Raw genomic sequence first — 21,664 nt, 5'->3', positions numbered from 1 at the left:
CCCAGACCGAGACTCTACATTTCAGACTATTACCGAAAGAAAAACAAGAAAATAGAGCTGTAGGGCTTTGAAGGGATGTTTGAGACGCCAGAGGAAAGAGGAAATGAAATGAATGAAGGCTCATGATGACTTTTCCTCCTCATCGCTGTGTTTGCAGCCTCGTTTTGACGTTAACCGCAGTGTTCAGTGCAATCGAGTGCAGATCTGATGGAGCTAAGCGAGGACAGTGTCCCTCCTCACGACCATTTAGCCTCCGTCCTCACCTCTCACCGCTGCTGTGACCCAGTAGACACGATGGTTAGGTTTAGAGACTTAAGGGAATAGGAATCAATAACCTGTTTATATACTGTTGCCTCGTGTAAAAGCTGAAATCACTCGTTCACTAATCACTTCATCAATCCACAGAAAGAAACACAACTGTTTAAAGACCATCACAGAAAAAGTCTGGATACAAACGTGTGTGCAGATCGAGGATGAAGTCCCGACAATCCTGCACCGGTCGTGTGTCAGTAAATGTCACGGATGTTGATGCGTCCTGGTTTTTCTAACTTTATCGATATTTAATGAATTCAAAACTCACCAAATTCGAGATGTGAGATCCACATACAGAGATATTTATACTTTAAAGAGCAGCTGTTGAGAACTTCATTGTTCCTGTTAATTCTTTTTTTTTAAAATCATATTTAGGAAACTGATATTTATGACTTTGTGCTTTTGGCTGCAGCTTGATTACATTTTATGAGACTTTTGGGAAGTCTCATTTTAGTGATGATTAAATAGTCATAACAGATTTTTATCTCCTCTGTGAAGGTTTTGTTCTCATAAAACTCTACAAATCACGTCCCAATTACCTACTTTTATTAAAACTAGTTTCCTTTAGCAGGTGCTTCGTTTGACATTGTTCCTCTTTTAAAAATCATAAAGTGTGTCCTTCCTCTTCTCTCTGATTCTCTATCCCCCTCGTTCGTGTTTTCTATAATGACTGGTTCTTCTCCTCTGTCTCTGTGGTCCCTGGTTGCTGTTATCAGAAGCCTCCCTGCTGCACGCTGCGTAGCAACGAGGCCTCATGTGACCACAGCTCCTTCCCCTCCTCGCATTGTTATGGACGCCGGCTAAAGATTTATCGTGGTCCTTGTCTCTGGAATCGTGTCCCAGCGTTGTAAAACTTCATGACAGATGTTTACACAGTAAAAACTAAAAAGACGCTCTCCAAGAAAATAAAGTTTGTGTCCCTGCAACCCTTCCTCGTCCTTCCTCCTTCCCTTCCCCGATTTGTCCCTGTCGTCTTTCCCTTCAACACATCAGTGATTTATTCAGCTCTACCCTTTCTGTCTCTGGTCACCTCTCCTCAGGCTGCAGAGGCAAACAAACCGGTCTTTGCCCGACTTCTCGTCAGAAGCTCTTTCCTCTCTGCCTCCGCCTTTCTTCTCTTTGAAGCGTTCTCGCTCGTAGCCGTGCTTTCTCTTCTCTCTCTCTCTCTCTCTCTGTTGCAGCAATCTCTCCTCTCATCCACTTCCATTAGACTTTGTGTATCACTGCTACATTTGTGCAGTCGTTTGAACGGGCAGCTTGGTTTGATCAATGTTAATGGTCCCCCTGCTGTTAGGTAGAGAGTGAGGAACATGCAGAGGATGAAGGCTCCTGTTTGTCTGGCTTTGTCAGAGCCAGGATTTTTCCCCTCGGTGTCATCTGCTCATGGGGAACAATGCTTTCCCCATGTACTCCTAATGTGTGTGTTTGTGTGTGTGTGTAAGTGTGTGTGTGTGTGTGAGATGATGAAAAACTGGGTCATGTTTGCCTTGCTCATGTGTGGGTGATGAGCTCCACTGGGAGGCGTTCAACCTGCATTTCTAATTCTAGTTTTTCTCCCCCAGTATATTTCCATTGAGTTTGCAGTCGCCCTGTAAGAATTCACGTTTCTTTGTCTCTCTGTGTTGCGGGCGGTGTTAGCGGCTCCAGGTAACGCCACCATCTCTCTGTTAAGTTTGAATCGGTGCGGTTTTCGCAGTTCACGGTGATAAAGTTCTCGACGGTTGGTTGTAAACCAGTTTACTTCCTTCTTTTAAAAAATGTGGCCCCACGTGCTTCTCGTGATCAGGTCTCACCTCTACCCGCCCACATCTGTACTATTTCATCTCCTTCCTCATTCTCCATCCCTTCATTCCCCGCTCTCCAACCACAACAGCAGGTACAGCCCAGTGCATCCCCCTCCACCCCCCCACACCCCTCTATCAATCTTGACTGACCATCTCATAAGAAACAGGCCTCAGGCTCCCCCCCCCCCCATGAATTCTGGACTGTGGATGCTCAGCAGCAGAGAAAATGCTGGATGAGGAAAGAAAAACATGTCAGCTTGTGTCTACATGGTAACACTCAGCTCTGAATACTGACAGCACTGTGTGTGTGTGCGTGTGTGTGTGTGTGCGTGCGTGCGTGCGTGCGTGCGTGTGTGTGTGTGTGTGTGCGCACAGTCAACCTCCATTGATTTCCTGCAGCACTGAGAATCCATTAAAAGCCAGAAGTTCTGCTGCTTGGTTTTTATTAGTTTTACTCTGTCCTTCCCTTTACTAAGAGGAAACACACACACACACACACACACACACTCGTACTTCTGCTGCGGACACTCATCGTCGAGCCCCTCACCCTAACCACCAATATGTTTTAATCCTGTTCATGATTCTATTTAATATTGTCCACTTGTTTTCACTCACCGTGTTCCAACCTTGCACATGTATCAAGAGGTGAATCTTAAGAAATACTTAAAATCAGACTTAACCGGTCCTGACCCTCAACTTACAAACCAAATCCTAACCTGAGCGACCAAAACACCCTCTCTCCATTCGGTCCATGCACAAGTACACACAAGTAGACACATACACACTGATTGATATCAGCAGGATCAGGTTGTGTGTGTGTGTGTGTGTGTTCTTCTGAGGTTATCGCAGCCTCAGAGAAACAGATTCACAGCTATAGAACAATGTCAGGATGTAATTGATCCGATTTAGAAAGGTTTGAAATGTCCCAGTAGCAGTTAGTGGACCTGCATGTTAAATCCAGCCACGTTGGCAGCTGAGATCAATATCCATAAGACCAGTTGTAGATGTGATTGATCAGGGCGTCCTGCCTGCTGTTAAAATAATGAAAGAGGCAGATGAGACGAGGCGACGCCGGCTCCGCTTTGTGACCCCGTCGTAACATTTTAGATCTGATCAACTGAATTTACAGCTTTCCTCGGGTTTTCCAGTACGAGCTGACTGGGTGTGATCGAATGTCTCCTGGTGGGAGCTCCATGTTGATCAGGTCATCTCATCAGTCAAGACTTCAGAAGCAACAGAAGACTAATGTTTATTTAAAGGACTTGATTGCACTCGTCTTTGACAACCGTACGCTCTCAACAAACAGCTTTTATCATTTGATTCATTCATGGACGTCTTACTTTTGTGGCGGGAAGAAAATAAATGATTTCCCAGATCCCCTGGTTGTCAAAGTGGCCCCGGTGCTGTCCGTTAAACAAAGATGGCCGGTGTCAACGCTGCCACAAGGATTGCAGCTGGAGTGTGTCCCCTTAACGCTGTGAGACACATTTTCACCGCTAACGAGTGTGTGACTGTTGGACCTTGGTGGAGGTGTGATCTCTCCTCAGTGACATTCTGCTCCAACTTGTTTAACAGTGAAATCACTGGAAGATCGTCCATTATTTCAATCAGTGGAGACGTCGTTCACGTCCACATGTGTTATTCAGTGAGAGCGGTATAATCGAGGTGTGGCCTTCTTCACGTGTTGATCCAGTTTTCTCACGTCTCTACACCGCCTGTGTGTGTGTGTGTGTGTGTGTGTGTGTGTGTGTGTGTCCTGCTCTCATGTGAACCCATGTGACCAAGGCTGAATGGAGATAGGGGGGGGATGGGGCTGGGGGGGGACCAACATCTCTCTTCATCTGACCGTGGAGACGATGGTGGAGCTGTTTCGTTTGTTCTCTCCTCTCTCTCTCTCTCTCTCTCTCTCTCTCTCTCTTTATTTTTTTATTTGCATGTATTCATGCCCCTCACGTCGCCTCGGAAAACAAGAGCAGACCGTGTCGTGAATGTTTAAAATGAAATCCCACACGGCTGCAGTGCGGCTGTTCAAACAGAACAAGTGCGAGTATGAAGAGGTTGTTTAAACTCGCGGCCTGACGGTGTGAGTGTGTCACAGTAGCATCGTGTGTGTGTGTGTGTGTGTGGAGTCCACGGGCACATCTGGAGTGACTCACCGTGGTTGTGACGACTGTAAAGTACCTCACACACAATGAAGCTGATTTTATTTATTTATTTCTGCAAACACAGGCCGCTCTGATCTTTCTCCTTTCTTTTCTTCGCTGCTTGTTGCCGCTAATCTCCCCAACTTCGCCGCTCTTTCATCTCGTTCCACCCTCTCTCTCTCTCTCTCTCTCTTATGTCTCTTATCTCGGCCGAGGGGAAGCAGACAGGGATGAATGACGGAGGAAATTGAATCCTCTTTATCGCGGTGGTGCTCCCACAGCGAGCCACGCATTCGCACCCTCACATAATAATCTCTCTGTTTTCTCTCTCTCTCTCTCTCTCTCCGTAGTTGTCGTGCAAGCAACAGGAAGAGCCTGATCCTGACCACCACCTCTCCCACGCTGCCTCGCCCACACTCCCCGCTGCCCCTCCCTGGACACCTCGGTACGTACGGTAACGCATCACGTCAGCTATGAGCTTTTTCACAAGTTTTTGCGTCGTCGTTCCCTCTGCATGTACCATTGTGAACACGATATCTCGAGAAGAACCTTCATATAATATTTATGCATTAAGCTCAAATGTTCACTTGCACAAAAAAGATGAACTGGTTCGATTCTGGTGGTTGAAGGTCAAAGGTCAAGGTCACAGTGGCCTCTCGAACATTATATTTCAAGAGATTTTGACCGGTGATCACTTTGACTCAGAGATGAACTGATTGGATTTGGTCAGAGGTCAAAGGTCACAGTGACGTGTGTAGACTGAGCCTGCGCTGGTTGACGGAGGCAGACGGTTTTAGTTCAGAGTCGTAAGAATCTCGTCATCTAAGAAGAAAACGATTCCTTCACAGCGTCTGTTCATCTCTCCCTCTGTTCCTCTTGTTGCCCTCACAGGAAGCAGCCCCCTGGACAGCCCACGAAACTTCTCTCCCAGCAACCCGGCACACTTCTCGTTCGCCTCCTCCAGAAGGTCATTCTTTCAATCCCCACGTGAACCGAGTGTGTTTACTCCTGCTTGTGTTTACGACCCGGTTCAGACCTGATTTAAACATCGGTCCCGAGTGAAGTGATCTCCAGTAATGTTTATATCAGAGACACAGGGAGGTGCGGAGAACAGAGGAGGTCTCACACATCCTGGGGAGCGAGGAGCCTCTCGTAGCACTCCCAGGTTCTCGCAGCGTAACAGGCTGACTCACGTGGAGCCTGACGGACCCGAGCTGTCACGCTCACACTCTGGAATCCTGTAAATCCTCCGTCCTCATTTATCAAACTCGTCGCCGTGTGATGCCGACACACAGACGCTCAGTGAATGAGTCGTCCCTGCTCTCCTCGCTGATGGAGACACCAGGGACATGTTGGACGTGTTATAAATCATTGGTTTCCTGAAGGAAATATTTACTGCTGCCGAAATTGAGGCATCGTGGAAATTGTTTGTCGGGGGTTTTGTCTTACAGTCACATTTAACTATCTCACTTCTCGCAATTTAAAACAACTATTACATTAAAGTTTTTCTTCAGGTTCGGGGATATTTACTGAACGTAATCTAGCTAGTGCTGTATATTAATTATGATTTTATGATTATGTTTTTATGGCAGAGGGAAAGAGTCGCATCAGGGTTTTAAATGATGTAACATTTGTGTTCTCTGCAGAGCGGACGGACGCCGATGGTCTTTGGCATCTTTGCCGTCTTCTGGATATGGGACGAACACTCCCAGCTCAACGGTAAATAACCTCACTCCCGTCTTATATCTTACATCAGCAAATTCTCCAGAGGAGAAAATATCCAATGAAAGAAATATATGCAGTTGTAGACAAGGCCTCCATTCTGCTCCTGGATGTGGATGGAGGAGTAGATGGAGGGAGGGAGGAGGACAGTGAGGAGGAGGAAGTGATGAGCGCCAGGACGGTGGGATGAGAGGCTGGCGTGAGATGAAGCAAATTCTTCTCCACTGTAATTTTACACATCCTTAATTTAGCCACATGCTACGATCAGAAACCAAAAAGATATTTAATTGAAATTAATTCTCAGATTTTAAGTTTACTCAGAAAACCGTCTGCTCATGAATTCCCTGCACAATTTAAAGAAATGATCTCAAACATAACACCGAACGACACCTCGGAGTAATGAATGTTGAGGACGACGAAAATCTGCAAACTGTGACTCAATGGAAAAAGCTCCACTCGGCTGTGGTCGCCTTCAGTTCGACACTCGGGTGCTAAAGAATGAAGGAAAGCGATGCAGTGGATGATGTTCGTCTGAGACAGAGTCACAGATCTGAGGCTGAACCCGACGAGTTCATTAACGTCTCCTCGAGGAGCAGCAGCTGTAACATCAGTGATACTGTGGTAACTGAGCTTTCAGAGCACGAAGAGCTGAACTTATTATCAGGTTGATGAAGATTAATTAGGTGTGATGTGAGTTTTGGTTCATTCATTTTTCTGGCACTTTTTCCTTTTTTGCTCCTTCCAACTCCTCCACCCACTCCAATATTTTTCCCCACCTCGTCTGCCAACTCGTTCCCTCCTCTCCCCCGTCGTCCTAATCCTCTCCACACCCTGGTCTCCTTCCTGTTCCTCCTCCACACCCTCTCTGCTCTCACCCTCCCTTCCTCTTCATCTTCCTCTTCCTCCTCTGTCCCTGCAGTCCTCCAGCTCGTCACAGGAGCGGCTACACCAGCTGCCCTCCCAGCCGACCATGGACGAGCTCCACTTCTTATCCAAGCACTTTGGCAGCACCGAGAGCATCACGGACGATGATGGGGGCCGCAGCTCTCCCCACATGCGGCTGCGCTCCCGCAGTCTCAGGTCAGCAGCAGCAGCAGCAGCCATGAGATTAAACACTGTTGTCTTTTGTAAAGGACGCTTTGGAAGCAGATTTACGAGGGTGGCCCCTGATTGAAGTTGTTATTGCTGTTATACAACCTCTAATTTTATTTTCCTGTTTAAAGCTACAGCTTATTTAAACAGACAGAAAACTAAATGTACAAATAAACCCAGCAGCTAATCTAAGCTGTAATAAACCTATGATAAATGAATCAAACCTTTTTTATATAACATCTGTCAAACTAATCTAAAACATACCAAAGCATTAATAATGAAAAAGACATTTTTAATTAGAGGAATGTGTTTTTTCTTTACCTATAAATGTGTCTTGATAAATATAAACTGATGATCAAAGCAGAGACTTTGCATCATCACTTCTTCCTGTGCGGCTGAAAACCCTCAAATCTTTTTGACTGTTTTCCATAATTGTCTTTTTTGTCCCTGCAGCCCCGGACGCTCCTCCTCCTGCTACGATAACGAGATAGTCATGATGAACCATGTGTACAAAGAGCGCTTTCCAAAGGTAACACACACACACACACACACACACTCACACAGATTCGTGTGTGTGTGTTTTTATGGAATATGATGTTTATCATACAACAAATCCGTAAGCCCCCAAAACATAAACCTGATCATTCAATCATTCAGAGCCACGACTAATCCCACTAATTCAGAACTAAAATATTAAAACACAAACAAAAGGGGAATTAAATTTGATGATTGAATGTGTTCAGAGGTCTCTGTGAATGAATGTTTAATATCACTCATCCAAAGACAAATAAAAAGGAGCCTCTGGGGCCGTTAAACCACCGCAAACAGGATTATGTGACGCTGCCAGGCCAGACATGTTCCCCCTGTCAGAGAGAATATTACGTTTCTCCACAATGCTTCTAAAAGCTGCCACGGCTGAACGGTTAAATAAAAAAGACATTTCCTCCTTTGCCTTGTTTTTCTCCCTGTCAGTGTCTTGGTGGGCTGAGGGTGGTATCAAAAGGAAACAGACTAAAAGCTTCCCCACTGATAAAAATCGAGCCGTAGGAAATTGGACGTTATGGTTTGGAGTTCACTCGAGGTAAAAGTTCCTCTGGTTTGTCCTCACTCAAATCAAATAGAAAATAAATGACGCCGTGTTGAAGCCGCTGTGAATTAGCACAGTCCCAGTGTCCGGGCCACGGATGAAATTACTTCCTGAACCTTTTTGTCACGTATCTCAGGCTCCTCTAAAGAAATTCAATCCGTTCTTCTAGACGTAATCTCTGTCGTTTCCTTTTTCTTAAAAATATCGCTGCTCTCCTCTCTCGTCTGTCCTCCACCAGGCCACAGCTCAGATGGAGGGGAGGCTGGCCGAGTTCATCCACGCTTTCTCGCCCGAAAACGTCCTCCCGCTCGCCGACGGGGTCCTGAGCTTCATCCACCACCAGATAGCCGAGCTGTCCAGAGACTGCCTGGCCAAAGCCCGCGAGGGCCTCATCACCTCCGTCTACTTCTTCGAGCTGCAGCAGAATCTGGACAAGCTTCTTAATGACGTGAGTTCAAACGATGTAACGGCAACGTGAGTTAAAGTACGGCTGATATCACACTTCAACGCGGTTCCTTCTGGGTAGCGAGGTAAACCTCAATTTCGATTTCTTAGCAGGTAAAAGGAAAAGTGTATTATGATATTATAGGATTATGATAAGATTCGATATGATATCATGTACCTTCATTGATCCTCCCTTTAGGAAATCAAAAATTAAAAATAAGAATAGAAACAGAATCTAGAATACATCAAATAAAAATATTAAAACACTATATACCATAAAAATATAAATACTGTATACAAGGCTGTTTTTGTAAATGTGCAATACAAAGATAAAGGTTGTGCAGATGTGCAGCAGTGCTTCTTCTTCTTCAGACTGTGGTGCTGGGCCGTCTGATTGGCTGACGGAGCCCTCGAGCGCTTTGAGGCACGTGTCTGAATGTTCTCCAGAGTCGCCTCAGTTCAGCAGAGAGGAGATGAGAGTGATGGCTTTTAGTTTTCCCATCATCCTCTTCTCCGTCACTTTCCACTTCCATCCCCAGCACAGTCTCTCTCTCTCTCTCTCTGTGTCTTCATTGAGAGATGAGATTGAAAAGACTAATTGAGCTCATGATTTGCTCGACTTGATAACAGGCATCGGGGATTTTCATCAGCAGCTCAATGTTTTTGACGGCTTGATTAAACCCGCAGTGATCAGTGGGCGTCGCCAGGTTTGGGTTTGATCGTATCTGAGTCTTTCATCATCAGAAACTCTCAAATCTTTACAGCTTTGTGTCCGTCTCACTCTCTTTGTCTTGAGTCTTTCAGTGAAACAAAATGTTATCGTATATTCATGCACTTCATTAGACTTCTCTCTCTCTCTCTCTCTCTCTCTCTCTCTCTCTCTCTCTCTCTCTCTCTCTCTCTCTCTCTCTGTCAGGCCTTTGAGCGTTCGGAGAGCACTGAGGTCGCCTTCGTCACAGAGCTCGTGAAAAAGCTCCTCATCATCATCTCGCGACCGGCCCGACTTCTGGAGTGTCTGGTGAGATAACACACATTTGTCGGTGCCTCACTGGACGTTGTGTGCAGTTAGAAAACTTTGTGTTCATCCTACCTGGTTTATCTGCACTGAGGATTTTATAGTTGAATGAATGAAACTGAATTTGCTTTATCATTGCTCAGGAGTGTGGTTGATGTATAAGTTTGAATGATGTCCTACCTTACATGTCGTCTTTTTTCGGAAACGTCACAATCATCGGACCCAAGTTTGCAACATTTCAAAATAAAAGACCTGTGATTCTGCATAGTGTAAAGCATTACAGCAACAAAACAAACCTTGTGCTTTTACCTTGTAGACAAATTGCTGAAGAGGAAGTGGTTTTTATGAACTTGTGCTGTTGATACTGAACGTATCTCGTGTCCAGATCGCACCAAATGCAAACCTGCGCTTCCTTTTTCGACAACACACACAAATGTGAGTCCTGACGAGATGAACGGTTCTGGAGATGCACAGTCCGTGTACAGACAGACAGTGTTAGATTTACTGTCACTGACGGAATTATCCTGCAATATTCAAAGATCCTTCATCGCAGAACATCTCACAGTTAATGTTCCTCTTGTACTTTTAAACAAATCGATTCTTCTTCATACAAACTTGAGCACAGTCACTTTTTTTATGAGTATTTAAGCAGCGCGGCGTCTTTTACGCAGCAGGAGCAGAACATCCAAACAAGCAAACACTGATGTGTACGATTTGGTCCAGGTCTGTCTGGGTGGTGAACATATTTGCATATAGATTAAAATTTGCCCTGCCGCACTTTGACTAATACCAGGCAGCGGCCCCCTAAGGCTCGGCTGCCATCCAGCCTGACTCAGACAGACTGAAGCCACGGTGTCGTTTAAAGCAGGAGGATGCCAGCGTGTGTTTGTGTGTAACGCAGTGTGACTGTGTTTTCAACGGGGCATCAATCTTGCGTCCTCCAAGATGAGTCATGCCACCCTGATGTGGGTCTTGATTATAAATGACAGCTGAGACGGCGACGCGGAGAATCAATTCATCGAATCAATCCCACCCTCATTTTCTGCATATCACTGCGTTTGGATCGTGTGCAGGATCCATTTGTTTTTGGCACCGCTGGCGATTCGGTTGGTCTCAGCAGCCTGGGGATGCATTAGAGGTTCAGTGAATGACGTCTTGAAACCGAAGTTGTAACAGTAGAGGGATTTAAATGAGATCCTTCTGGTCTGATTGAATTACCTCAAGCAGATACAGTTTTATGAGGAGCTGAAGAAGCCTGTTCACTTCCACCTTCACCCCTGTTGAATCAGGGGGAAGAGAATGAGGATAAAGTGTTGGTGCCAAATAGCCGAGCCTGAGTTTCTGGTACTTTCGCATTCCCTCCGGACCTATTCGGTGTTCGCTTCCTGCCCCCACCTGCGGTACTTCCTGCTTCCATCAATGGTATCTGACTCCATTATTTCGAGGGCCCCATTGTATAAACTGTTTTTAATTCAGGAGGGAACATGAGTACGAGGTTTAAAAACAGAGTAAATAATAAAGTAATTTAGTAAATGAAAGTGAAAAACTGTTGATTGAATGGTTCACGGCTCATGGGGACTGGGAAAATAAGTAAAACTAAGTGAGGGAGGTTTTAGAAACTATGAAGTGGACACACAACATGAAACGTAGCTTTAAATGGAGGATTTTGTCTGTGACTTCACTGAAGGCTCTTCTGAGGCTGAACAGCACAAACTGCAGTGACGCTGTCGTCCAGAGTCGAATCCTGGAGCCGCTCCAGAGGCAGTGAATCATGAAACGGCTCCTGGAGGCCGACACAGAGCCTCTCAAATCAATCAGCCCCTCAATCTGAGCTAATGTTAATGGAGGAGCCTAAAGAAATTGCCGCTTGACGACATTATCGGTTCTTGACGCTCTGGTTTCCAGGAGTTTAACCCTGAGGAGTTTTACCATCTGCTCGAGGCGGCGGAGGACCACGCCAAGGAGGGTCATCTGATGAAGACGGACATTCCTCGTTACATCATCTGCCAGCTGGGACTGACCAGAGACCCCATTGAAGGTGAGGAGGACACAGAGACGTAGATTTATAAAACATATAATTCAGTCTTTAATTTGATCTGCCATATGTTTGTTTGCAGAAATGGTAAACCTGGATAGTTACGACAGCGAAGGACCTTTAACGCCTGAGACAGACGACTCAACAGAGGTGACACTATTTATTCCTCAGTCTCATCATTTCTTCAATGATTCGTCCTTTTCCACATTCATCCATTAGCTTCCTTCTTCCTGCAGAATGACATTATCAGCTCCAGCCGGCCAATGTCTTCAAACTTCATAGTTATTCTGTCTGCAATGGAGGTTATATTTTCACCCCTGTCCATTTATTTGTTGGTTTGTTGGTTACAAAAAACAACCTAAGGGATTTCCTCAAAACGCTCAGAAAAGAACTGATTGAATTTGGTGCAGATCTGTTTTTTAAATTTTATTTACTTTTATTTTCACCCTTTTTCCCAGGAAATCATTTTTTAACACAACTACAGAACTCCACAACGGAAACACAACAGAAATCAAACAAGGTGCTTGGAGCCTCGCTCCAGTACCGTAACACCACAAATAGACCGGCACCATATTTCAGTGTTGACTGACTCGTGTCGGTTGTCACCAAAGACGCTTGATCGCAGTAAATAAGTTTGTTTCATGGTCAACATCCTTGTCACGTCTGTTGTGACTGTGTATTTGCATTTGTGTTTTCCATTAAAGCGTTGGTGCAGCCTCATTGATTGTAAAGAAGGATTCTGCTGACACTCGTTAAGAGGTGATATTAATCATTAGTTCTGTGATGTATGATGCACAGGGGAAGATCAGAGCAGTGAAACCACCGGAAGAAGCCGACTTCCAGACCATCAAGCTGATTAGTCACGGAGCGTACGGGTGAGTCCTGTTCTCTTTTGCTAACGAGGACGTCATTAATGATTAATTCAGATTTTGTAAAGTGATAATAACTCGTGCACGTGCCTCTCTGTGTGTGTCAGCGCCGTGTACCTGGTGCGTCACCTCGAGACACGGCAGCGCTTCGCCATGAAGAAGATCAACAAGCAAAACCTGATCCTGAGGAACCAAATCCAGCAGGCGTTCGTGGAGAGAGACATCCTCACCTTCGCAGAGAATCCGTTTGTCGTCTCCATGTTCTGTTCGTTCGAAACCCGCCGACACCTCTGCATGGTCATGGAGTACGTGGAAGGTCAGTGTGTGTGTGTGTGGGTGGGTGTGGGTGCAGGTTTTACTGGAGCAGCCTCTGGAGATTATCCAGAGTTCAGTGCACGTCTGAAAGCAGCGTTAGTCAGATCAAGAAGTTAAAATATTATAGAGAACAGTCAAGATACTGAAGGATATCTTTTGTGCCAGATATCCTTGAGCAGAACTGCAGTCACAAAGAGTTCTGTTCGTGAACGTTACCTTCGTCCTAATGGGAATGAAAATGTTCTAGAACAAGAGGAATGAAGAGACATTCCTGTTAATCGCTAACGTCGGCAGTAGGACTAACAGAATTCATCACTGTGCTGTCAGGAGGAGACTGTGCCACTCTGCTGAAGAACATCGGAGCTCTGCCTGTGGAGATGGCACGAATGTACTTCGCAGAAACCGTCCTCGCTCTGGAGTACTTACACAACTATGGCATTGTGCACCGTGACCTCAAGCCCGACAAGTAAGATGGGAGTTAATGTGGTTTTACTTCAAACCTAAACGCTGCACTGGATTCTCTGTTTATAAAGCTCACTCTGCACTTTGCCCTTTCTGTTCCCAGCCTCTTGATCACCTCGATGGGACACATCAAGCTGACGGACTTCGGCCTGTCTAAGATGGGACTGATGAGTCTCACCACCAACTTGTATGAAGGACACATCGAGAAGGATACCCGGGAGTTCCTGGATAAACAGGTATCACAAAGACTGAGCTATGAGGTTTTCTCAAAGAGTGCAGGGATTTAAGTGAAAGCATTAAAAAAATCTGAACGTGAAATAAACAAGTCGAACCCATTAAGAAAAGCTACGAGGAGAATTGGCAGAATTACAGTGCTGATCCGAGCAAAGAAATCCTCTGTCATTGTGAGCCAGCCACATCTGAAGCATGAATCGTTAACGGTTGGCAGAACAAAAGGACTGGGCCTTCCACTCTTATTCTAATCATTTCCCTTTTAGGTTCGTCTTATTTCCTCAGGCCTTTCATTCGCTGGTCATGCTTTGAATCTCAGCCGCATTGTTTCTTGTTTTTCATCATGATGGTCCAGAAATCTATTTGCATTTAGTGCATGTGCACATGAAAAAACGCTCACCGGGGGGGGGGGGGCTTTCATCTTATCTTGGCGTCTGTGACGTGATCCGCTTGGCTCGGCAGACCTGCACACGCTTCACACACGCGTGTTCCTCTCACTCACTGTCTCCTGCTCAGTTTAATACTTTTACAGTAGGTGTAGAATAATCTTGAGTGATTTCATTAACAATAGAATTTGAAATTGAAGTATCCGATGGTGGTTAGCACAAAGTGAGAAGGTCCCGTGTCGGCGTGGGTTTTCTTGTGCTTCCTCCCACAGGACAAACACATGCAGTCGGACATAAAATCTAACTGACAGCTAACCAGAAACTGTTTTTTTTAGGTGTGTGGAACTCCGGAGTACATCGCCCCCGAAGTTATTCTTCGTCAAGGTTACGGGAAGCCGGTGGACTGGTGGGCTATGGGCATCATCCTGTACGAGTTCCTGGTGGGCCTTGTGCCTTTCTTTGGAGACACCCCAGAGGAGCTGTTTGGACAAGTCATCACAGGTGAGAGACCAGACGTCCGAGCTGGAGCAGCATGTTCAGGTGGATACATTAAACACTCACTCCTTCCTCTCTGCGGTGTCTCATAGACGACATAGTTTGGCCTGAAGGGGACGAGGCTCTCCCTCTCGATGCCCAGCACCTGATCTCCTCGCTCCTGCAGACGAATCCGCTGGTTCGCCTGGGCACAGGTCCGTCACCGGGGGCCGTTCTTGTTTTCTTGCTTTACTCAAATGCTCCTTCATCAATATTACATATTAAATCTATGTATTTATCTTGAATTGTATGACAGTTACTTATTTTTCATACGACCTACATGCGAGTGTTTTGGTCTGGGCTGTCGGTCCCTTCACTTTCTTCCAGGCTGCAGAAAACACCCGTCTGCCTTTGTCTCTCCTCCTCTTTATTCCTCTCTCTCCCTCCCTCCTCCACCCTGCAGGTGGTACTTTTGAAGTGAAGCAGCACTCGTTCTTCACGGAGGTGGACTGGAACAGCCTGCTGAGACAGAAGGCCGAGTTCATCCCTCACCTGGAGTCAGAGGAGGACACCAGTTATTTCGACAGTAAGTCTACTTCCCGCTCATCCCAGCAGTAAAGTACAAATATTTTGTTACTGTTCTGAAGTAGATTCTTCATTTATCTGTACTTTACTTGTGTATTTATTTGTACTTGCAAAACCTGAACCTCTGTCTCTGAACCATATTAATGTCACATGAGTCTCAGTTTTGCTTTGCACAGTTACAGTCGGGAACTTTTTATACTTTGAGCACATGTCAGAGCCTGTACTTTTACACTTTTACTTGAGAAAAGAATGTGTGAACTTCTGCAGAACACAGATCGTTTTTTGGTTAAAGATTCAACTCGGGGCCGCCTGCCTCTCCTGCGTTACCATGACAACCACTGTAATTGCCGAAGGGTGATTATGTGCATTTTTAGACTCGAGACGCAGCAGCAGGGGGCCGCTCTGACTCTGCAGCTTTTTAGACCAAGCTCTCGTGCACAGTGATGCACGTCTGTGGGCCAGTGTCAGTAGCCAATAATGTGTGTTAGAGTGAGATCATCAGAGATAACGACACAGTTCTCTCATCACCGTCCCTCCTCAGCTCGCTCTGAGCGATATCACCACGTGCAGTCGTACGATGAAGATGATACCAACGACGATGAGCCTGTGGAGATTCACCGCTTCTCCTCCTGCTCCCCTCGCTTCAGCAAGGTCAGACCCGACGCCTCTCGTCTCTTCATAGTAATGTTTGAGTTATTATTCATCAGTACGTAACAATACAATCAGAAAGTGTGACTGACTGGTTGTGTGGGTGTGAAGGTGTACAGCAGTATGGAGCATCTGTCCCAGCTGGAGCACAAACCCCATGGTGTGACTCTACGGGAGCACAAGGTCCCGAGGGAGGAGCGAATGGCCAAGAGAGAAAGTCTGGGAAGCGTCACGCTCAGGGACAAGAGCTGGAGGACTGGATCACCTGAGATGTGAGTGCAGGCTGCAGCCTAATCGTCTTTTTAAACGATGAGCCCCCTGGTTGTATGGTTCTAATCTTTCTTATGTCTTGTTTCTCCAGGAAGCGTTTGTCCTGCTCTGAAACCTCCTTCACCGAGAGTGACTCCAGTCCACCGTCCGGGACACGTAGACGTTTCTCTGCCCTCATGGATACTCACCGCTTGGCCTCCCCTCTGGAAGTTGACTCCGAGCTGCTCGTCTCCTGCAGGCAGTCGACAGTGAAGGCGAGGGGAAGCTCCCTGGAAGGAGCCATGGCTGCCATCTCCTCTCAAGGCGATCTGAGAGCCTACCTGAAAGACAGCAACGGGTTCACAGCTGGAGGTAGGAGGGGACGAGGCAGCGCAGCGTCACTCAAACATCTGTGGTTTCATGTATCTTCTGTGACACAGAAGAGTTTTTGAGACCTGCTGATGCATCATTGTGTTTTCCAGGCAGCGCTACTGTTCTGGGGCTTCCGGATGCCCAGGGGCCCCGCGGGGCCACCACTGACCTGGTGCTGCGGAGAGTTCGCCACCACCAGCTCACGGCCGATGGAGAAAAACGCCACTCACAGCCAGGAACCAAAGTTATCAAGTCTGCCTCTGCCACGGCTCTGTCTGTCATCATTCCTGCAGGTGAAGGATGTCGCACTGTAAAACTGTCAAAACCCTTTTTTTAACGCTGAATCCTGTCACATAACTTAACTCCGTCCCTCCGCCCACAGTGGAGCAGCACGGTGCGTCCCCTCTGGCGAGCCCCATGTCTCCTCGCTCCCTCTCCTCCAACCCCTCGTCCCGTGACTCCTCTCCCAGCAGAGACTTCTCTCCGATGGTCAACGTCCAACATTCTCCGATCACCATCCATCGCTCAGGGAAGAAGTACGGCTTCACTCTCCGAGCCATCCGAGTTTACATGGGAGACAGTGACGTCTACAGCGTGCATCACATGGTCTGGGTGAGAGAGCAGTTCTTGATGACTCTGCTAAGCATGAAAGAATATGTTTACTACCACCAGTACTATGACTTGTACATTATCTCAAGGAACTTTACGTAGAAGGTCACAAGACCTGAGACTCAGATAATCAAATCGGTTCATTAATCATTTCTTTTAATCCCAGCATGTGGAGGATGGAGGCCCGGCCCAGGATGCTGGACTTCGTGCTGGTGACCTGATCACTCATGTGAACGGGGAGTCGGTCCACGGTCTGGTTCACACAGAGGTGGTGGAGCTCATCCTCAAGGTGAGATCGATCCGTCTCTCCGTGTATCTATTTATATTTACATTTTAATGATGTGTCTATAAAATAACATGAATATTGATCCTCAGAGCGGAAATAAAGTGACGGTTACAACTACTCCCTTTGAGAACACCTCGATAAAAGTGGGTCCCGCCCGCAAGTCCAGTTATAAATGTAAGATGGCGCGGCGAAGCAAGAGGACCGGGGCCAAGGAGGGACAGGAGTGAGTTACCTCAAAGCCTCAAAGCAGATGGACTTTATGACACTTTTCTGCTCCCTGTGCGTTTTCTTCTCCTCAACATTTCCTCTTTTGTGTCATTCAGGAAGAAGCGCAGCTCCCTCTTCAGGAAAATCACCAAACAGTCGAATCTGCTCCACACCAGCCGAAGCCTCTCCTCTTTGAATCGCTCGCTGTCGTCTGGGGACAGTCTCCCCGGCTCCCCCACCCACAGCCTCTCCGCCCGCTCGCCCACTCAGACTTACCGCTCCACCCTGGAATCCTCTTACCCGGGTTAGTATGAGGCTCCATCCACACACATGTTTTAGTTTGAAAATGTTTGAAGTTAATTTTCTCCGATCCCCTCAGGCAACTCGTCCCAGAGCAGCTCCCCAGCGACCAGCACCCCGAACTCCCCCGCAGCCTCTCACCACATGAGGCCCAGCTCCCTTCACGGTCTGAGTCCCAAGCTCCACCGCCAGTACCGCTCCGCACGCTGCAAATCAGCTGGCAACATCCCCCTGTCCCCTCTGGCTCACACTCCCTCCCCGACCACCTCCTCCCCTCCGCCTCTCACCGGCCACACGGTGGGGAGTTCCAACACCACACAGATGTTTCCCGTCAAGCTGCACTCCTCTCCTCCTGTCGCCCGCCCTCGTCCCAAGAGCGCAGAGCCGCCCAGATCCCCTCTGCTGCAGCGGGTGCAGTCTGCAGAGAAGCTCGGAGGGCCGATTCTGCCTTCCTCCTCTTCATCATCATCGTCGCCTTCTCCTCTGACAGGCGGGGTATCTTTACGCAAGCATAGCCTGGAGGTGACGCACGGGGACTACAGGAGAGAGTCCTTCCACTGTGAGCACAGCCTGCAAAGTCTGTTAGAGATGGAGGGAGAGAACGGACCTGCTCCACCCTCCCCTTCATCATCTTCCTCCCCTTCTCCTCCCATGGGGGAGATCGGAGTCCTGAAGCCTGGGAGGAGGCTGGGGAGACAGGAGTCACCGCTCAGCCGTGACACACTGATGACAGCCAGGGATAAAGATACTCAAACCACAGCATCTGAGACAGGGAGCGTAGCTACTAAAGCTGAGTCCAAAACCAAAGTTGTCGACTCTAGCAAGACATCGTCCACTGCTGTGGTTCTAAAAAGTAACGTTAGTGCAGCTGCTGCGGAGACCAAGTCTAAACCAGCACCGGTTTCATCCACTGCAGAGACCAAACCGGGCCCCGGGGACAAACCTCCAAGTGCTTCAGCTTCGGACGCAACTGTCCCCAAGAGTAAACTCAGCGAGAAAATCTCAACCCCGGGAACAACAAAGATCGTCCAACAGCAGGTGAGCAAGCAGCCGACAGACGGCGGAGCTGGAACCAAAGCTCAGGAGAAGACTGAGGAGAAAGTGAAAGCTGAAAAACTTCCTGCACAGAGATCCTCGTCTTCAGAGCAGTCCAAGACACGAAAAGGCTCCGAGACAGGAGAGAGAGGAGGCATCAGCGGCTGCGATAAAGCATCTGAGACGACTAAGGTCAAAGGTCCTGCGCCTCCTGTTCCCACTTCAGTTCCAGCCCGCGCTGCAGCTCATGCGCCGGCTGCTGCCAGATCCAAAGCAGAGAAGGTATCGAGCCGTTACTGTGGCGCAAAGGAGGAGAGGGCGCACTTGGAGGTCCTGGAGGAGAATCCCATGTCGCCCTCCTCTAACGCAGCCTCCCCCTGCTCGAGCAAGTCCCGCCCCATGTCTCCGGGGGACAAAGCCAGCTTTGTCACCCAGCTGACGAGTGTGGCCAAAACGGTGCTCGGGCCCATGAAGGTGGGATCGCAAGATGGAGGCAAGTTCAAAGACGCCTCCAAGACGGGCGAGGAGAAGCGGGGAAGCACAGCGGGAAGAGCAGAGGCTGCGACCGGGGGGGGACGCCGCGGGGCTCAGACGGGATCCTCCGCCAGCGGCGGCGGCACGGTCCAGTCCGATCGAGGAACCAGTCGGAGCTCCAAGCATCATTCGTGATAAGGGTCAGAAAGAGTCAGACTCTCCCATGTAATGCCTTTAACTGTAGCATCATACTGACATATCATGAATCAACGTGACCTGGAAAGAAGAGGAGACACAAACGCCTGAAGAAATAACACATGTGACCTGTGGACTCATGTGAACAGAGATGCATCAGCTACTGTTGGAAGATGTGTGCACGTGGTATCATAATGTCAGCCTGTGTGTGCACTGTATGTCCATCCCCATGTCTTGTATATAGGTTAGAAAAAAGTTTATGTCTCAACGCATGTCTTACTCGTGGAAAAATGAAAGCATATTTAAAAAAGAAGGTGAAAAATGTAAAGCAGACCTTGAGGTAGTGAACACTGTGAACAACATTTCAAACGACCACAGCAACCAAACCGTGAGCTGCACGTCAACGAGCAGGATTCTGTTAGAAATGGGCATTACTCATATTTCAGATCAGCTCCAGTGCCGTCATTTAGTTCATTCTGTGTTTCCTTAAACTTAAGTCGCTAAAAGGGACGAGATTGATCTCGTGTCATGCGGTGAACAACAAACAAACTGGAACAAAACGCTAGCAGTGATGGAACCCGAGGGCGAACCAGCCGGTTTTGCATCAGATCAGAGTTTAAGGGCTGAATCCCGTCTGGGATTGAAAGAGGTTAGATTAGATGAACTTGCACAGGGACGCTATGCAATCTGCTTATCACGCCAGTTTCCTTTGGTGTCCCCCGATTACTAAGTTTACATTGTGTGTCAGACAGGAGGAGAGAGACGTGAGGGTCGCAATAAGTCGAGCATTTTTAAAGTTGTCTCCACTGATCGTAGTGAAACGTGTAATTACGCTGGGCTGTATATCGTAGGTATCGTACGATTACATGAATACATGAGTCCGATCAAAGTGTGAGAGCAGCAGTCACAGCAGAGTCGCTCAGAAACGCTCTTTTATCCACTCTTTTCTATTTATGCAGTTTATTGTTACTTGTGAAGGAAAGTGCCAGTGTTTTTATTTACTAGCGATAATGTGATTTATTTTTTGTTTTTTTATTCTAATGTGTAATAATATGCAACCCATCCGTGCCCAGTTCCACAGAGCCGAGCAGGCCTGACACAGCAGTCGACTGAGCACCGAGCCAGGAGCAGATTTTTTTTGTGGAGAGCGTCTTCGTGCTGACGTCTCGTTCGTTCTCGTGTGTTACAGAAAAATCCTCCTGACATGTTTGGGACAGAAGAGTCAGAGCTGTCTGAGACTGCCACCTTGTGGGCGTTATCAAAAGGTCCTGAGGAACAAAAATAGATAGTTTACATCCAATGAGACGTCTGATAACTCCGCCTGTGGATCTTTGCATTTCATACTTCATGAGTCTGATGCATCGTCGTTCTGTTAACAAACACATTTTGCAGCCCGAGCTTGAACACTCTTTATCTTATCACCCAGTGGACACCAGTGATTTTTGTGTGTGATGTGACCAACTTGCACTTTATTTTTGTGACAGATACTTTTAATTTACTTGTGTTACATATTTATTTTAATTATTTTTCTATTTATTAAACCTTTTTTTATTTATTCAAATGTTTTTACGCGTCATGAGGTAGGGAATTTCTGTTCTACCACTGAAATTAGTTATTTATGAATTTAGCATCTGGTGAGAATCTACCAAATCTGTGTGGCTGCCTCATTCTGTGCAGTTTAGACTCATTTGTCATTGTCTCATATGTCATTCCATAAATCTGACATTGTAACATTGCTGTCCTGTCCATCTCTGTCCAAGTGTTTGACTTTTTTACAGCTGCAACTCTCTCCCTGACTCTTGTTGTTCGTTACATCGCTACAGATTTATTAGCCACCGTTGTGAAAAACTGATGCAAAAAAGCCTACAGTGCAGAAATGTAATAAAATGCAGCGAAACCCCAAAACCTTTGTCTGTTTTTAAAGGTATTAAAGAAACATCATGTAAAAAGGACAAATCAGAAACTAGAACAGAACTCGCAAGGCCCAACAGTCCCCCATCAAGCTGCACCCTCGTAGATCAGTTCCCTAAATATTTCTGTTTTTTTTTCCACCTGACAAATCTGGATCTATGTCAAAACCTTTCATTTTCATTTGGATATTCTTCTAGAAAGTAAAGGACTTGTCAAAACTGTTGCTTCTGTCCTGCAGGGACTTAAAATTAGATGCTCGGTTGGTGACAGTTGCTGGTTTCTAGTCCAATGAAAATATTATATTATTACCAGGTCTGGATATTCACTGTAGATCTCAGTCATCGATATCGACCCTCTAAATATATTTGTGTTTAAGAAAGTGAAAATAAATTCTTATACCAGTATTATTATCAATTATAAT

General features: G+C 46.8%; 1 protein-coding gene across 3 annotated transcripts in view; it reads left to right on the top strand.

Annotated features, from left to right (window-relative positions):
* Positions 1–21,237, top strand: part of LOC109645909 (microtubule-associated serine/threonine-protein kinase 1-like) — a 32,309-nt gene extending 11,072 nt beyond the window's left edge. For all 3 annotated transcript variants that reach the window (XM_069525069.1, XM_069525068.1, XM_069525070.1), the window contains 25 exons: positions 4,591–4,685; positions 5,132–5,207; positions 5,887–5,959; positions 6,882–7,042; positions 7,508–7,583; positions 8,380–8,589; positions 9,502–9,603; positions 11,506–11,638; positions 11,718–11,785; positions 12,434–12,510; positions 12,612–12,820; positions 13,147–13,285; positions 13,385–13,517; positions 14,234–14,399; positions 14,486–14,587; positions 14,836–14,958; positions 15,499–15,608; positions 15,717–15,877; positions 15,967–16,226; positions 16,337–16,519; positions 16,609–16,838; positions 17,002–17,124; positions 17,211–17,344; positions 17,445–17,632; positions 17,708–21,237. In XM_069525069.1, coding sequence (XP_069381170.1) covers positions 4,591–4,685; positions 5,132–5,207; positions 5,887–5,959; positions 6,882–7,042; positions 7,508–7,583; positions 8,380–8,589; positions 9,502–9,603; positions 11,506–11,638; positions 11,718–11,785; positions 12,434–12,510; positions 12,612–12,820; positions 13,147–13,285; positions 13,385–13,517; positions 14,234–14,399; positions 14,486–14,587; positions 14,836–14,958; positions 15,499–15,608; positions 15,717–15,877; positions 15,967–16,226; positions 16,337–16,519; positions 16,609–16,838; positions 17,002–17,124; positions 17,211–17,344; positions 17,445–17,632; positions 17,708–19,332 — 4,957 coding nt within the window. In that variant the 3' untranslated portion in view covers positions 19,333–21,237. The remainder of the gene's footprint in view (positions 1–4,590; positions 4,686–5,131; positions 5,208–5,886; positions 5,960–6,881; positions 7,043–7,507; positions 7,584–8,379; positions 8,590–9,501; positions 9,604–11,505; positions 11,639–11,717; positions 11,786–12,433; positions 12,511–12,611; positions 12,821–13,146; positions 13,286–13,384; positions 13,518–14,233; positions 14,400–14,485; positions 14,588–14,835; positions 14,959–15,498; positions 15,609–15,716; positions 15,878–15,966; positions 16,227–16,336; positions 16,520–16,608; positions 16,839–17,001; positions 17,125–17,210; positions 17,345–17,444; positions 17,633–17,707) is intronic.
* Positions 21,238–21,664: the final 427 nt, after the last annotated feature.

This window comes from Paralichthys olivaceus, chromosome 5 (genome assembly GCF_024713975.1).
Source record: "Paralichthys olivaceus isolate ysfri-2021 chromosome 5, ASM2471397v2, whole genome shotgun sequence".
Lineage (NCBI taxonomy): Eukaryota > Metazoa > Chordata > Actinopteri > Pleuronectiformes > Paralichthyidae > Paralichthys > Paralichthys olivaceus.
Note: the sequence above shows the minus strand (reverse complement) of the source record. Positions and strands in the feature narration are given on the sequence as shown.